The sequence below is a fragment of the Zophobas morio genome, unplaced genomic scaffold (assembly GCF_036711695.1).
Source record: "Zophobas morio isolate AGI-343-1 ecotype UQ-CSIRO unplaced genomic scaffold, CSIRO_AGI_Zmor_V1 ptg000022l, whole genome shotgun sequence".
Taxonomy (NCBI): Eukaryota; Metazoa; Arthropoda; class Insecta; order Coleoptera; family Tenebrionidae; genus Zophobas; species Zophobas morio.
This window is the reverse complement of record NW_026972127.1, coordinates 6908557-6922812: the sequence shown is the minus strand read 5'-3', so window position 1 is coordinate 6922812 and position 14256 is coordinate 6908557. Positions and strand designations below refer to the sequence as shown.

Sequence of the window (14256 nt, the reverse complement as noted above, 5' to 3'; positions counted from 1 at the left end):
AAGCGGTGCCGTCTCGCAAGTTGTTGTTCTGGAGTCGGTTCCCGCAACTTCTTGTGCTTTTGCCGCCGCTCATGCCGTGAACGAGACCCACTTGCACCATCACTAGATTCACTCCGGCGCGAACGTCGCCGTTTGTCTTTTTTATGGCGTCGCTGCTCTTTCGGCATTGTCGTACAAGTGCACGCAAGGGTTTAAAGAATCCCACTTCTGATGTCAGCACAGTTTTAGGAAAAAGAAACCAAACGCAGAATTTAGCAGTTTATTCTTTTAAAACGCAATCATCGTGTATCAGCATCCGAACACAAGTGTTTTCCTCTCCCTCCCGTCACCGCGTCGGTGTTGCTCGGACAGTCTCGACCGTTGGCGACCCGCCGACTCCGGCTGCCGAGCTCGCCCGACGGAAAATGCTGACAATTTAGTAAGATTGTTTACAAACAAAAAACCCGTTTAATTGACACTACCGAGATAACAGTAGTTATTAATAGACTTTATCTTTACGGTTAAACAAACCAGAAGGAAAATTCCATTTAAATCAGATGTTTATAAAACGAAAATTCGTCGCCGGCAATCCCCTAGTACCCACACCGGTAATTCGATACAGAGCACCATTTTCAGGTGGTGGAAGGTCCTCATTTTCGAGCTTGTAGGCGCCGGTTGTCACATATAATTCGTCCAAGTTGGGACCGCCAAAAGTCAGTGACGTTATCTAAACAACCGCTTCATATAAAAATTCACCCTACTAAAACCGTTTTGTGTTACCTGTTTCACCGGCATTTGAATCGACTCTAGAAGCGTTTCGGGTTTTCGGGGATCGATTTTGATAATCCTGCTACCGTTGAAGATAGCCACCCATAAATTACCATCAATATCGATCGTCATACCATCAGCAATCCCACTTATTTGGTGCTTACTTAACGTGAAAATCGCTCGACATTTTGCTGGAAATTTCCTCTAAGTTACATTTCTCAAACAAATGTTTATAGTTACAGATCGTCCCTGCTTTGATGTCAAAATCGTACTGGTCAATAGTCCCTTTACCCGAGTCTATGAAGTACATCGCTTTTAGCTTAATATTGAAAGCGATTCCATTGCTCAGTCTCAACCCTTTGAAGTGCTGCTGGATTTGTCGTTCCGAGTTCAAACTATATAAAGCTCCTTTAGGTGGATAATCCAGCGGTTTTTCGGAAACTGTGTTGAAAGTTCCAGCCCATAGCCTCCCCAAAGGGTCGCACTTTCCATCGTTGAATCTACTTTCGAAGAATTCGGGCGCTTGTTCCACTTCCGCTAGTTGCTCGATCACTCGAACGTCTTGGAGTTCACTGTTCCAGAAGATCCGCACTATTTCTCTCCCTAGGGACACTATGAACTGGTTTTTCTCACCCTCCACTGGTATGATGAACGACACTAGGTTTAGGCCGACTGAGGCTTTGCTGACTTTCTTTGTGGCTGGTTCGTATTGATAGATGGACATGCCTAGGATGTCTACGTAGTAGAGAGTCTGTGCTTCGGGGTCCCAGTGTGGGGCTTCGCCCAATTTTACGCTGTCTGTTAGTCGCTCGATTTTCACCATTTTGCTCGAACGAGCTTCGCGACTGTTCTAAGTTCAACTACTTACAAAAATGCTATCATTCTATTTAAATGTGATTCGATGAGTTTGACCTTGGTGGTTCAATCACTTTTTGACTCAAAATTGTTCATTAATGTTCGTGAATGTGAATCACGTCGCGGTGATTAATAGTTGAAATTAATTGTTAAAAATGCACTGTTGTGACTACACATGTTCACGACAGAGTGGTGTTTGCGTACTGCTCATAAAAACCTAAGGTCATGGTTTATTCGCAGAAAATTTCCGCTAGTACTTTCATGGATTCAAGTTTTGTTTTGTTTGAATACGAAAGGGCGATTTTTCGAATTTTGGAATTTGAATTCACTGCCGAATTTATTTTACAGTCAATCAAGTTGTTAATTTTTAAAAATCCGGTTAATGAAGTATGTTTTATAGGTGATAAAATACCATTTTTATTGTTTTATTGCTGTAAAACAACATTAAGGTATTTATTGGTTATAACCTATGAAATATTAGTAATAATGTATTATGTACCAGTAGTAATAAAGTTAATGAGAGCGAAGATTTGAATTTACCGCCACACATGCGCACGAATTTAAAATTGTCAAAGATTAACATTATACTCCGATTAAAATAAGAATGTTAAGACTTAAGTTAGAACAACGGATCACAATTATGACATTTGTGTTCAGGTAATATCACGTTCGTGATTGCAGAAAAGTAGATTTTTTTGGAAATCAAAATAATTCTTAGCAATGACATTGACATTAATAATAATAAAAAAGTCGTAGTGATAACATTGTGTGTTTAAATTAAAACTAATTATAGATACCGATTAAGCAATAATGACAATAATAAGATAATAATGGTTAATTCAAGCCATTAATTTAAAAATAACCGAATGGTCAACAATTTTTTTTTCACATTTTTCAATTATCATTGCGCAAATAAGAAATACTCGAGTGTGTTGTACTCAAATTCCTTCTGTTGGCGAAAATATATTTCCCTAAATGGAAACGTCAGATTAAATAACGCATTGTCAAATTGTAAAATAAATTAAAAACAATCTATTCGTGTGTGGATTATTCGCACTAAAAATGGTGGAGGCGCCAGGACAATTCAAGTTTCAGAAAATTTCCACACCTGATCGTGTTTAGCGCATGTTTTATTAGGAAAGTGGTTAGGAGGCAACGTTAAACCACGTCAGTTTTGATAACAGGAAGTATGGTGAAGTGACAGGTCTACCAATTTCAAACAAAATTTGTTTTCGATGAAATGTTTCTAACACTTGTCAAAAATAGTAGGTAATTCAGTTAACGCCAATTTTGACATTATTTTGTCAGGTTGGCAACCTATTTAAAATTACAGCAAAGCTATGTTGTTTTTGGTAGACTTTTGAACAAAGAAAAACTACTTTATTTTGTTAATACACCACGAGTACCTCATTAAGAATTCAAAAGTTACGACTGTCATTGCAAATAGGTAAAATTAATTATTTACAGTTGGTGTTTTCGGTCAAGTTTTGGGTGGTACTACTGCCCAAATGCCCTCAGTTTGACGTAAATCTTTGTCAACATAACCTTTAACTAATCGCCTTTTATCACTTTTTATTAGATTAGAACCCGATAATTTTGTTTTATATCGGACGCTCTAATTTTTGTTATAAATTATAGGGTCATTTTAACATTAAGGTTATAAAAACTATTTAAAATTAAGGCATTAAACACTATCTAATTTTTGTCCAGCTAATAATAACACACTCGATCCATTCATTTCAAAAATACATTAGGACATCTGTCATTCCAAAAAAGACTTACATAACCTCAGACTGTTGTCTTCTCAGCAAAAATTTTGTACAGTGTAGGAAGTTACAGTCTAATTTCACAACAGTTAATCTAAATTCTAACCTAGAAATGCATTAATAGATCGGAACACCACTTTTTTCCAAGGCTAAAATCGATTGCACACGTGGCGATTAAATAATGAGAACTTATTAGACTGGAACGCCACCTTTGTAACTGGGGCGATACTTATCTAGATACAAAATTATGCCAATAGAAAACTGTCTATCAATCAATCTTGTTTCTTTGTTTTGTTTTTGAAGTAGTTTGAAAGAATCTTGAACACCCCTTGTGTGTGGTTTATGAAGTAGTTTGAAGAATCTTGGGGATCCCTTTTTGTTTTGTTTTTGAAGTAATTTTGAAGAATCTCGGGGATCCCTCATGTTTGGTTTTCGAAGAAGTTTGAAAGAATCCCCAGAACTCCTTTGTTTTGTTTTTTAAGTAGTTGGAAAGAATCTTGAAAACCCTTTGTGCGTGGTTTTTGAAGTAGTTTGAAGAATTTCGGGGATCCCTTTTGTTTTATTTTTGAAGTAGTTTTAAAGAATCTCGGAGACCCCTCGTGTCTGGTTTCGAAGTAGTTTGAAAGAATCTCGGAGACTTCTTGTGTTTGGTTTTTGAAGTAATTTGAAAAAATCTTGAAGACCCTTTTGTTTTGTTTTTGAAATAGTTTTAAAAAACCTTGAGGACCCTTCGTAACTGATTTTTGAAGTAGTTTGAAAGATCTCGAGGATCCCTTTAGTGTTGTTTTTGAAGTAGTTTTAAAGAATCTTGAGGACCTCTCCTGTTTGGTTTTTGAAGTAGTTTGAAGGATGTCAGGGATCCCTTTTGTTCTGTTTTTGAAGTAGTTTAAAACAATCTCGGGGACCCCTCGTGTCTGGTTTTCAAAGTAGTTTGAAAGAACCTTGAGAACTCCTTGTGCGTAGTTTTTGAAGTAGTTTGAAAAATTTCGGGGACCCTTTTTGTTTTGTTTTAGATGTAATTTTAAAGAATTTCGGAGACTTCTTGTGTTTGGTTTTTGAAGTAATTTGAAAAAATCTTGAGGACACTTTTGTTTTGTTTTTGAAGTAATTTTAAAGAACCTTGAGGACCCCTCGTGACTGGTTTTTGAAGTAGTTTGAAGAATGTTGGGGATCCCTTTTGTTTTGTTTTTGACTAAGTTTTAAAGAATCTTGAGGAGCCCTCGTGCTTGGTTTTTGAAGTAGTTTGAAGGATATCGGGGATCCCTTTTGTTTTTTAAGTAGTTTTAAAGAAACTTGAGGACCTCTCGTGCTAAGTTTTTGAAGTAGTTTGAAGGATTTTAGGGATCCTTTTTGTTTTGTTTTTGAAGTAGTTTGAAAGAATCTTGAGGACCCCTCGTGCTTGGTTTTTGCAGTAGTTTGAAGGATCTCGGGGATCCTTTTTGTTTTGTTTTTCAAGTAGTTTTAAAGAACCTTGCGGAACCCTCGTGCTTGGTTTTTGAAGTAGTTTCAAGGATGTCGGCGATCCCTTTTGTTTTGAAGAAGTTTAAAAGAATCTTGAGAATCCCTTGTGCTTGCTTTTTGAAGTAGTTTGAAGGATCCCGGGGATCCTTTTTGTTTTTTTTTAAGTAGTTTGAAAGAAGGTTGAGAACCCTTGTGGGTGGTTTTTGAAGTAATTTGAGAAAATTTTGAGGAGCCCTTTGTTTTGTTTTTGAAGTAGTTTTAAAGAATATTGAGGACCCCTTGTGCGTGGTTTTTGAAGTAGTTTGAAGAATGTCGAGGATCCTTTTTGTTTTGTTTTTTAAGTACTTTGAAAGAATCTTGAGAATTCCTTATGCGTGCTTTTTGAAGTAGTTTGAAGGATCCCGGGGATCCTTTTTGTTTTATTTTTGAAGTAGTTTTAAAGAATCTCGGGGACCCTCGTCCTTGGTTTTTTAAGTAGTTTGAAAGAATCTCGGGGACCCCTCGTGTCTGGTTTCGAATTAGTTTAAAAGTATCTTGAGGAGCCTTTTGTTTTTTTTTAAGTAGTTTGAAAGACCTCAGGGATCGCTTTTGCTTTGTTTTTGGAGTAGTTTTAAAGAATCTTGAGTACCTCTCGTTCTAGGTTTTTGAAGTAGTTTTAAAGAATCTGGGGAATCCCTCGTGTCTGGTTTTCGAAGTAGTTTGAAAGAATCTTGAGGGCTACTTTGTGTTTTTGAAATAGTTTGAAAGAATCTGCGGACTCCCTTGTGTTTTTGAAGTAGTTTGAAAGAATTTTGAGAGCACCTTGTGCGTGGTTTTAGAAGTAGTTTGAAGAATGTCGAGGATCCTTTTTGTTTTGTTTTTTAAATATTTTGAAAGAATCTTGAGAATTCCTTGTGTGTGCTTTTTGAAGTAGTTTGAAGGATGTCGGGGATCCTTTTTGTTTTGTTTTTGAAGTAGTTTGAAAGAATCTCGGGGACCCCTCGTGTCTGGTTTCGAAGTAGTTTAAAAGAATCTTGAGGAGCCCTTTGTTTTTTTTTTAAGTAGTTTGAAAGATCTCAGGGATCGCTTTTGTTTTATTCTTGGAGTATTTTTAAAGAATCTTGAGGACCCCTTGTGCTTGGTTTTTGAAGTAGTTTAAAGGATGTCGGAGATCCCTTTTGTTTTGTATTTGAAGTAGTTTTAAAGAATCTTGAGGGCCTCTTGTTTTAGGTTTTTGAAGTAGTTTGAAAGAATCTCGGGAATCCCTCGTGTCGGGTTTTTGAAGTAGTTTGAAGGATGTCAGGAATTTGTTTTGTTTTGTTTTAGAAGTAATTTTAAAGAATTTCGGGGACCCCTTATGTCTGGTTTTCGAGTTAGTTTGAAAGAATCTTGAGGACTACTTTGTGTTTTTGAAATAGTTTGAAAGAATCTTGAGAAGCCCTTGTGCGTGGTTTTTGAGGTAGTTAGAGGAATGTCGAGTATCTCTTTTTTTTTTGTTTTAGAAGTAATTTTAAAGAATCTCGGGGACCCCTCGTGTCTGGTTTTCGAAATAGTTTGAAAGAATCTTGCGGACTCCTTTGTGTTTTTGAAGTATTTTGAAAGAATCTTGAGAATCCCTTGTGCGTGCTTTTTGAAGTAGTTTGAAGGATCCTTTTTGTTTATTTTTGAAGTAGTTTTAAAGAATCTCGGGGACCCCGCGTCCTTGGTTTTTGAAGTAGTTTGAAGCATGTCGGGGATCCTTTTTGTTTTGTTTTTGAAGTAGTTTGAAAGAATTTCGGGGACCCCTCGTGTCTGGTTTCGAATTAGTTTAAAAGTATCTTGAGGAGCCCTTTGTTTTTTTTTAAGTAGTTTGAGAAATCTCAGGGATCGCTTTTGTTTTGTTTTTGGAGTAGTTTTAAAGAATCTTGAGAACCCCTCGTGCTTGGTTCTTGAAGTAGTTTAAAGGATGTCGAGGATCCCTTTTGTTTTGTATTTGAAGTAGTTTTAAGGAATCTTAAGGACCTCTCGTTCTAGGTTTTTGAAGTCGTTTTAAAGAATCTTGAGGACCTCTTGTTCTAGGTTTTTGAAATAGTTTGAAAGAATCTCGGGGACACCTTTTGTTTTGTTTTTGAAGTAGTTTGAAAGAATCTCGGGAATCCCTCGTGTCTGGTTTTTGAAGTAGTTTGAAGGATGTTAGGAATCTGTTTTGTTTTGTTTTAGAAGTAATTTTAAAGAATTTCGGGGACCCCTCATGTCTGGTTTTCGAAGTAGTTTGAAAGAATCTTGAGGACTACTTTTTGTTTTTGAAATAGTTTGAAAGCATTTTGAGAACCCCTTGTGCGTGGTTTTTGATGTAGTTTGAAGAATGTCGAGGATCCCTTTTGTTTTGTTATAGAAGTAATTTTAAAAAATCTCGGGGACCCCGCGTGTCTGGTTTTCAAAGTAGTTTGAAAGAATCTTGCGGACGCCTTTGTGTTTTTGAAGTGGTTTGAAAGAATTTTGAGAACCTCTTGTGCGTGGTTTTTGAAGTAGTTTGAACGATGTTGGGGATCCTTTTTGTTTTGTTTTTGAAGTAGTTTGAAAGAATCTCGGGGACCCCTCGTGTCTGGTTTCGAAGTAGTTTAAAAGAATCTTGAGGACTCCTCGTGCTTGGTTTTTGAAGTATTTTAAAGGATGTCGGGGATCCCTTTTATTATGTATTTCAAGTAGTTTTAAAGAATCTTGAGGACCTCTCGTTCTAGGTTTTTGCAGTAGTTTGAAAAAATATCGGGGACACCTTTTGTTTTGTTTTTGAAGTAGTTTTAATGAATCTTGAGGACGTCTTGTTCTAGGTTTTTAAAGTAGTTTGAAAGAATCTTGGGGACACCTTTTGTTTTATTTTTGAAGTAGTTTGAAAGAATCTCGGGGATCCCTCGGGTCTGGTTTTTGAAGTAGTTTGAAGGATGTCAGGAATCTGTTTTGTTTTGTTTAGAGTTACTTTGAAAGAATCTCGGGGATAGTTTGAAAGAATCTTGAGGACTCCTTTGTGTTTTTGAAGTAGTTTGAAAGAATCTTGAGAACCCCTTGTGTGTGGTTTTTAAAGTAGTTTGAAGAATGTCGAGGATCCCTTTTGTCTTGTTTTGTTTTAGAAGTAACTTTAAAGAATATCGGGGGCCCCTCGTGTATGGTTTTCGAAGTAGTTTGAAAGAATCTTGAGGACTCTTTTTTGTGTTTTTTAAGTATTTTGAAAGAATCTTGAGGATCCCTTGTGCGTGGTTTTTGAAGTAGTTTAAAGGATCCCGGGGATCCTTTTTGTTTTATTATTGAAGTAGTTTTAAAGAATCTCGGGAACCCCTCGTCCTTGGTTTTGGAAGTAGTTTGAAGGATGTCGGGGATCCCTTTTGTTTTGTTTTTGAAGTAGTTTTAAAGAATCTTGAGGACCTCTTGTTCTAGGTTTTTGAAGTAGTTTGAAAGAATCTCGGGGACACCTTTTGTTTTGTTTTTGAAGTAGTTTGAAAAAATCTTGGGGACCCCTCGTCTCTGGTTTTGAAGTAGTTTGAAGGATCTGGGGGTTCCCTCTTGTTTTGTGTTTGGAGTAGTTTGAAAGAATCTCGGGGACCCCTTGTGCTTGTTTTTAGAAGTAGTTTGAAGAATCTTGGGGACTCCTTTTATTTTATTTTTGAAGTAGTTTGAATTTCTTTATGTGGCGTGAAAGCCCAATTTAAACTAAAACATTTTATTAACATTATGCAATTTAGTGAGTCGGCGTCAATAAAAAACTGAATAAATAATTCAGTGCATGGATAGCAACAAGCGGCATAACCATTTATTTTGTAGTAAGTGCTTATAAAGAGATAAGTGGCACAATAAACGAAAGAAACAATTGCGTTTTTATTTTATTTTAGACATACAACGGTTGCAAAGTTTTCATTTTTATGCCAGCTTAAAATTGTTAGCAGGCAGTCCTTTGGACCCAGTTCCTGTAATCTTGTACAAAGCTCCATTATCAGGTGGTGGTGGAGTTCGTCCTTTGTATTCAAATGAAGCAGATGTGACGTACAATTCATCTAGATTTGGACCACCAAATGAAACGGACGTTACCTACAGTACGTATATAAAAACCATGATTGTGTTGACTTCAGTACAGTATTAATTTTACCTGTTGTGCTGGCAGCTCAATCGTATCTAACAACGTTTCAGATTTATTCCCGTCAACTTTAATAACTCGAGCCCCTTCAAACACAGCCACCCACAAATTCCCGTCTGTATCTATAGTCATCCCGTCTGGTTTCCCAGGAACATTATTTTTCGCCAGTGTAAACCAGGCTTGTCTATTAGCTAAAACAACAAAATAAGTGTATCTGCTATACAATATTATCAAACCCACTTATAGTCCCATTAATAACGTCAAAGTCGAACCGATCAACTGAACCCTTTAGCGTATCTATGTAAAACATTTTTTTCGTTTTATCATTAAAAGCGATCCCATTTGTTAGCCGAACTTTGCTAACTTGCCCTTTCAACTGCCTTTTAGAATCAAAACTGTACAGAGTCCCCACTGGTAGAGTTTTATCTTCATCTTCTTTATCAATATTGAGGGTCCCTAACGACGTGTTTTAGTAAATTTCATAACGAAAAATGAAAACTTACCAGCCCACAGTCTTCCCGAAGAGTCGCATTTCCCGTCATTGAATTTATTATTAGCGGTTTCTGGTGCATCATCCGCAACACACAATTTCTCGACGATTGAGAACTTGTCACTTTCACCGTCCCACGATATAATCGCTAGTTCCTTGTTCAAAGAAATAATAAACTGACCTTTTTTGCCTTCCACGGGAATTATAAAAGTGGGTTGTTTTGGGGCTAAAATTTAATCGGTTAAAAACAATGAAGGATATATTATTACAAAATTACCAGCTGATGCTTTCGTGACCTTCTTCGTTGCCGGGTCATACCTGACAAGGTTCTGCGAAATACAGTCCAAGAAGTAGAGGCTTTGTGTCGCTTTGTCCCAATGAGGACCTTCACCCAAACGGAAACTTTCAGTCAGTTTTTCGATTTTTGGAGCCATCTTTTAAGAAATTGGTCGCAAAGACGCACAAGAACTCACAAATGAGCGTATCAAGGCCACGGAAAGCTACCTTGAAGTGAAAGTAAGGAATGATAAAACTGTATTAAAAAGTGTTTATTTCGTTGGGTGAAGTAGGTACACTTGTACAAGTATAGATAAAGTCATTTTTATGGTGTAATTCGTGTTGTACTTAAATTTCTGTTTAATTTGTAGGTGTGGAAAAATCCGAACGGAATAAATGAGACGATTCCGTTTCGTGTAAACAATGATTAAAAATAAATTTTGTGGCTTTCTTTCAAAGGGGCTTGAAACTGACTCCAGGAAGTCCTTTTGAACCGGTTCCGGTTATTTTATAAGTGGCTCCGTTCTCTGGAGGGGGTAGTTTTTTCCCTTCAATCTCCAAAGCTCCTGTTGTAACGTAAAGCTCGTCTAGATTTGGACCTCCGAATGCCACTGAAGTAACCTGGAGAAAAACAAAAATCTATCATTGTATTTATCAGGCGACGAGTAATCGTCACCATCACAACGAAGCGGCATTTACCTGTTCAGCCGGTATATTTATAGTATCCAACAAAGTTTCCCGTTTGTTACCATCAACTTTCAAAACCCGGCTCCCTCCAAACACCGCAACCCATAAATTACCATCGGTATCAATGGCCATACCGTCCGGAATACCAGGAATACTTAGTTTTTTCAAAGTAAACCAAACTTGTCGATTGGCTGAAAAACCACGTACAGTTTTGAAAACACCTTTCCCACTTTTTCTTACAAATGGTTCCTCTACTAAGATCAAAATCAAACTGATCAACCGTTCCTTGCAGCGAATCAATATAAAACATTTTCTTGGTTTTGTCGTTAAAAGCCAGACCATTAGCCACTCGAATACCACCAATTTGGCTCTTTAATTGACCCTTGCCGTCGTAGGTATACAAAGAACCCACTGGTTCGGTTTTGGCTAGTTCAGCGGCTAAACTCTGAGTACCCGCCCATAATCTTCCAGCAGAGTCACATTTGGCGTCGTTGAAAGCTGCGTTTGGTGCTTGAGTCGATCTTTCCACTGTCGACAATTTTTCTTCGACTGAAATTTTCTCACTTTCTCCGTCCCATGAGATTATTTTCAGTTCGTTGTTTGCCCCTATAATAAACTGGTTCTTTTTGCCTTCTACAGGGATGATGAAAGTGGGACTTTGTGGGGCTGGAAAAATTTTTGCCATGACGGGTTAGAAATCGGGGAATTAAATTTTCTTACCGAGTGACGCTTTGGTCACTTTTTTGGTCGATGGTACGTATCTGAGGATGCTTTTTCCATAAATGTCAACAAAATAGAGGTTTTGGGTAGCACCGTCCCAATGGGGTGCTTCGCCTAGAACACACCCTTCTGACACTCGTTCTAGTTTGGCCATTGTTTATTTAGTTTTTTTTAATGTATATTTGCACAATAAATCACACAACACTACGTTGTACTAAAGTATGCTGTTTATATTTGTTATATAGCTGAGTCTAATCAAGGTAACACGAATCATCAATTCGCAACTCATTCTGTGAAGTGCCAGCGATAATTTAAGGATGATGTAACTTGGACATATTGTTAGATAATGCTGTATAAAAAATTGCCGTTCTGTGTAGCTCTTCAGCAAACTTAGTTATAGTAATTGTGATGTTCAACTTGTGCCGTATTTGAAGACTTGTTTTAAGTTTTTTGTTGTCGAAATAAGTCTGCACATATTAAGAAAAAAAATGAAAAATGTAGCCCCGCCCACCCGCCCTATCTCAATTGTGATGATTTTTTTATTCGTCGTGAGCCAAGGGGGCGGAGCTTAGCTACAAAATCCTTAGTTCACTGCGAGAAACTAAGAACATGTTTTTGAGTATCGTGTTGTTCAAAGAATACTATGTATATTAAGAAAAAAATAAAGACAGAGATTAAGCCCCACCCACACCTGCCCTGATCCAAATAGTAATCAAGTTTTCATTCGTTGCCAGACCTAGGGGCGGAGCTTAATTGTAAAATCCATAATTCCTTACAAAAATTGACCATTTTAAACGTGTTGTTCTTAAGGCAAGTCGCTACGTTTTCTGAGTGGAATCTTCGGTTTATTTTCAGAATGTAATATCTCCATTATTAACAGACTTATTGTTTTGAAATTTTAAATATATGTTGTCCATAACTTTCTTTATATATTGGAAAGGCAATTTTGTTAAAAACAATTTGTGATCATACTTTTCTTTTAATTTCAGTGAAATTTTTGCATCACGTATTTTAAAAAATCAATATTTCAGTTATTTATGGAAATTTTGAAACGCGCTTTTCACCACTGTTTTCAGCATACAAAACTTAATGTTGTTCAGTCTTATTTTAGCAAGTTTTACTTAATTATTTTGTTATACTACTTATCTGCTATAATATTTATTTCTTATTTCTGCAGACAAAATGAGAGAACGGTTGGGTGGGCGGGGCTAAGTTTATCTTTTTCCCACAGAATCTTTTATAAGCAAACCGTAGCCCCACCCGCCCGCCCCCTCTTTTTTCCAGTGACTACTCTTAATATTGTTCAGTCCTATTTTAATAAGTTTTACTTAATTATTTTGTTATACTACTTATCTGCTATAACATTTATTTCTTATTTCTGAAGACAAAATGAGAGAACGGGTGGGTGGGCGGGGCTAAATTTAACTTTTTCCTACAGAATCTTTTATGAGCAAGCAATAACCCCGCCCACCCCCCCACTCTTTTTTCCAGTGACTACCCTTAATATTGTTCAGTCCTATTTTGGCAAGTTTTACTTAATCATTTTGTTATACTACTTATCTGCTATAACATTTATTTCTTATTTCTGAAGACAAAATGAGAGAACGGGTGGTTGGGCGGGGCTAAGTTTATCTTTTTCCCACAGAATCTTTTATAAGCAAACAGTAGCCCCACCCGCCTGCCCCCTCTTTTTTCCAGTGACTACTCTTAATATTGTTTAGTCCTATTTTAACAAGTTTTACTTAATTATTTTGTTATACTACTTATCTGCTATAACATTTATTTCCCATTTCTGAAGACAAAACGAGATAGGATGGGTGGGCGGGCTTACATTTTGCCTTTTTGTATTATTATGTGTAGACTTCTTTTGATAACATGATGCTTAAAACATGTTCAAAATGCAAAATTTCCATAAGGAAAAATCCATTTTGCAATTAGACTCCGCCCCATAATTGCAAAATCCATATTTCCGTATACCAATTTACCATTTTAGACATATTTTAAGTTTCATGTTGTAAAAAGAAGTCTACACATATTAAAACAAAAAGGCAAAATGTAGCCCCGCCCACCCGCCCTGTTTCAATTGTGATCATTTTTTTTTATTCGTCATGAGCCAAGAGGGCGGAGCTTAACTGCAAAATCCTTATTTCTCTACGAATAAAGGCAAAGATTAGATCCCGCCCATAATGATACCCGATCTCAATTCTCAATTGTGACGAATTTTTCATTCGTTGTCGAATCGAGGGGCGGGGTTTAATTGCAAGATTCATATTTGTCTACAAGAATTTACCATTTTAAACATGTTTTAAGTTTCTTGTTCTGAGAATATAATTCATGAATCACATGACCCCATGTCGTCCAATAGAATTTGTTCATGCCCTTAGTTACATGTCTATCACAGCGATAATAATTTTATTGCCTTATTGTGGTCTGTTGCTACCTAAATTTAAAAACTGTCAAATTGACAAATTTTAAAATTTCGTAAATTTTTTCGTCTTTTATGGCTTGCCAACGTTGGGGGCAAGCTCAAAACGACGAAATCAACTCTATTATCAAAAAATGTGTTCATTTATTATATTCTCATGTTGAATATAACTCGTGATATGATTAATAATCGAAGATATGGCTCGTGAAACCCATGGTAGAAGGAGACATGGTATAGGCATCCGATGTACCAATTTAAAAATGGTCTGCGCATCCATTTGTGACGTTAGGTGGCATCAACGACCTTGTGACTCTTGTGAGCTTCGCTAGGGAAGTCTAGGGAATTTCAGCTTGAGTTGTCATTGCTCTGTCCAATACGTCAATTAATTGTCGGATAACGGATTGTATTTTAAATTTCGCGCTAATTTCACCCCACTTGACGTCACACCCGATGCGTATGCCTATACCATGTCTCCTTCTACCATGGTGAAACCGAAGCAGCACATTCAACTCGTGCTTCGCACTCGTTAAATCTGCAGCTCGGTTTCACTCGAAATATTATCGATAATAATCATATCCCCAGTAGCAAGCAATATTTTTCTAATATTTATACAAGATTGATATAATATTAAATGTTGACTAGATATTACAAATATTTATATAATATTCATTTTATATTTATAAATTTATACAGCGTGTTATTAAAAGGTACGTACAAAATAAAATCGTCAATTGGTCTCGAAGTA

At 36.7% G+C, this 14256-nt stretch overlaps 3 protein-coding genes across 3 annotated transcripts; all 3 read right to left on the bottom strand.

Annotated features, from left to right (window-relative positions):
• Window positions 1–245: 245 nt before the first annotated feature.
• On the bottom strand, window positions 246–1939 carry LOC135133834 (regucalcin-like). Its single transcript, XM_064062354.1, has 3 exons — window positions 988–1939; window positions 760–938; window positions 246–706 (listed from the first exon to the last, which is right to left on the bottom strand). Exons 1-3 carry the CDS (start codon window positions 1568–1570, stop codon window positions 533–535), a joined length of 936 nt encoding a protein of 311 aa, XP_063918424.1. The 5' UTR covers window positions 1571–1939; the 3' UTR covers window positions 246–532.
• A 6694-nt stretch (window positions 1940–8633) lies between these two features.
• On the bottom strand, window positions 8634–9930 carry LOC135133692 (regucalcin-like). Its single transcript, XM_064062168.1, has 5 exons — window positions 9681–9930; window positions 9417–9629; window positions 9154–9369; window positions 8926–9104; window positions 8634–8867 (listed from the first exon to the last, which is right to left on the bottom strand). Exons 1-5 carry the CDS (start codon window positions 9835–9837, stop codon window positions 8700–8702), a joined length of 933 nt encoding a protein of 310 aa, XP_063918238.1. The 5' UTR covers window positions 9838–9930; the 3' UTR covers window positions 8634–8699.
• Window positions 9931–9936: 6 nt separating this feature from the next.
• On the bottom strand, window positions 9937–11357 carry LOC135133693 (regucalcin-like). The gene is made up of 4 exons (XM_064062169.1): window positions 11087–11357; window positions 10607–11032; window positions 10379–10557; window positions 9937–10300 (listed from the first exon to the last, which is right to left on the bottom strand). Exons 1-4 carry the CDS (start codon window positions 11238–11240, stop codon window positions 10133–10135), a joined length of 927 nt encoding a protein of 308 aa, XP_063918239.1. The 5' UTR covers window positions 11241–11357; the 3' UTR covers window positions 9937–10132.
• Window positions 11358–14256: the final 2899 nt, after the last annotated feature.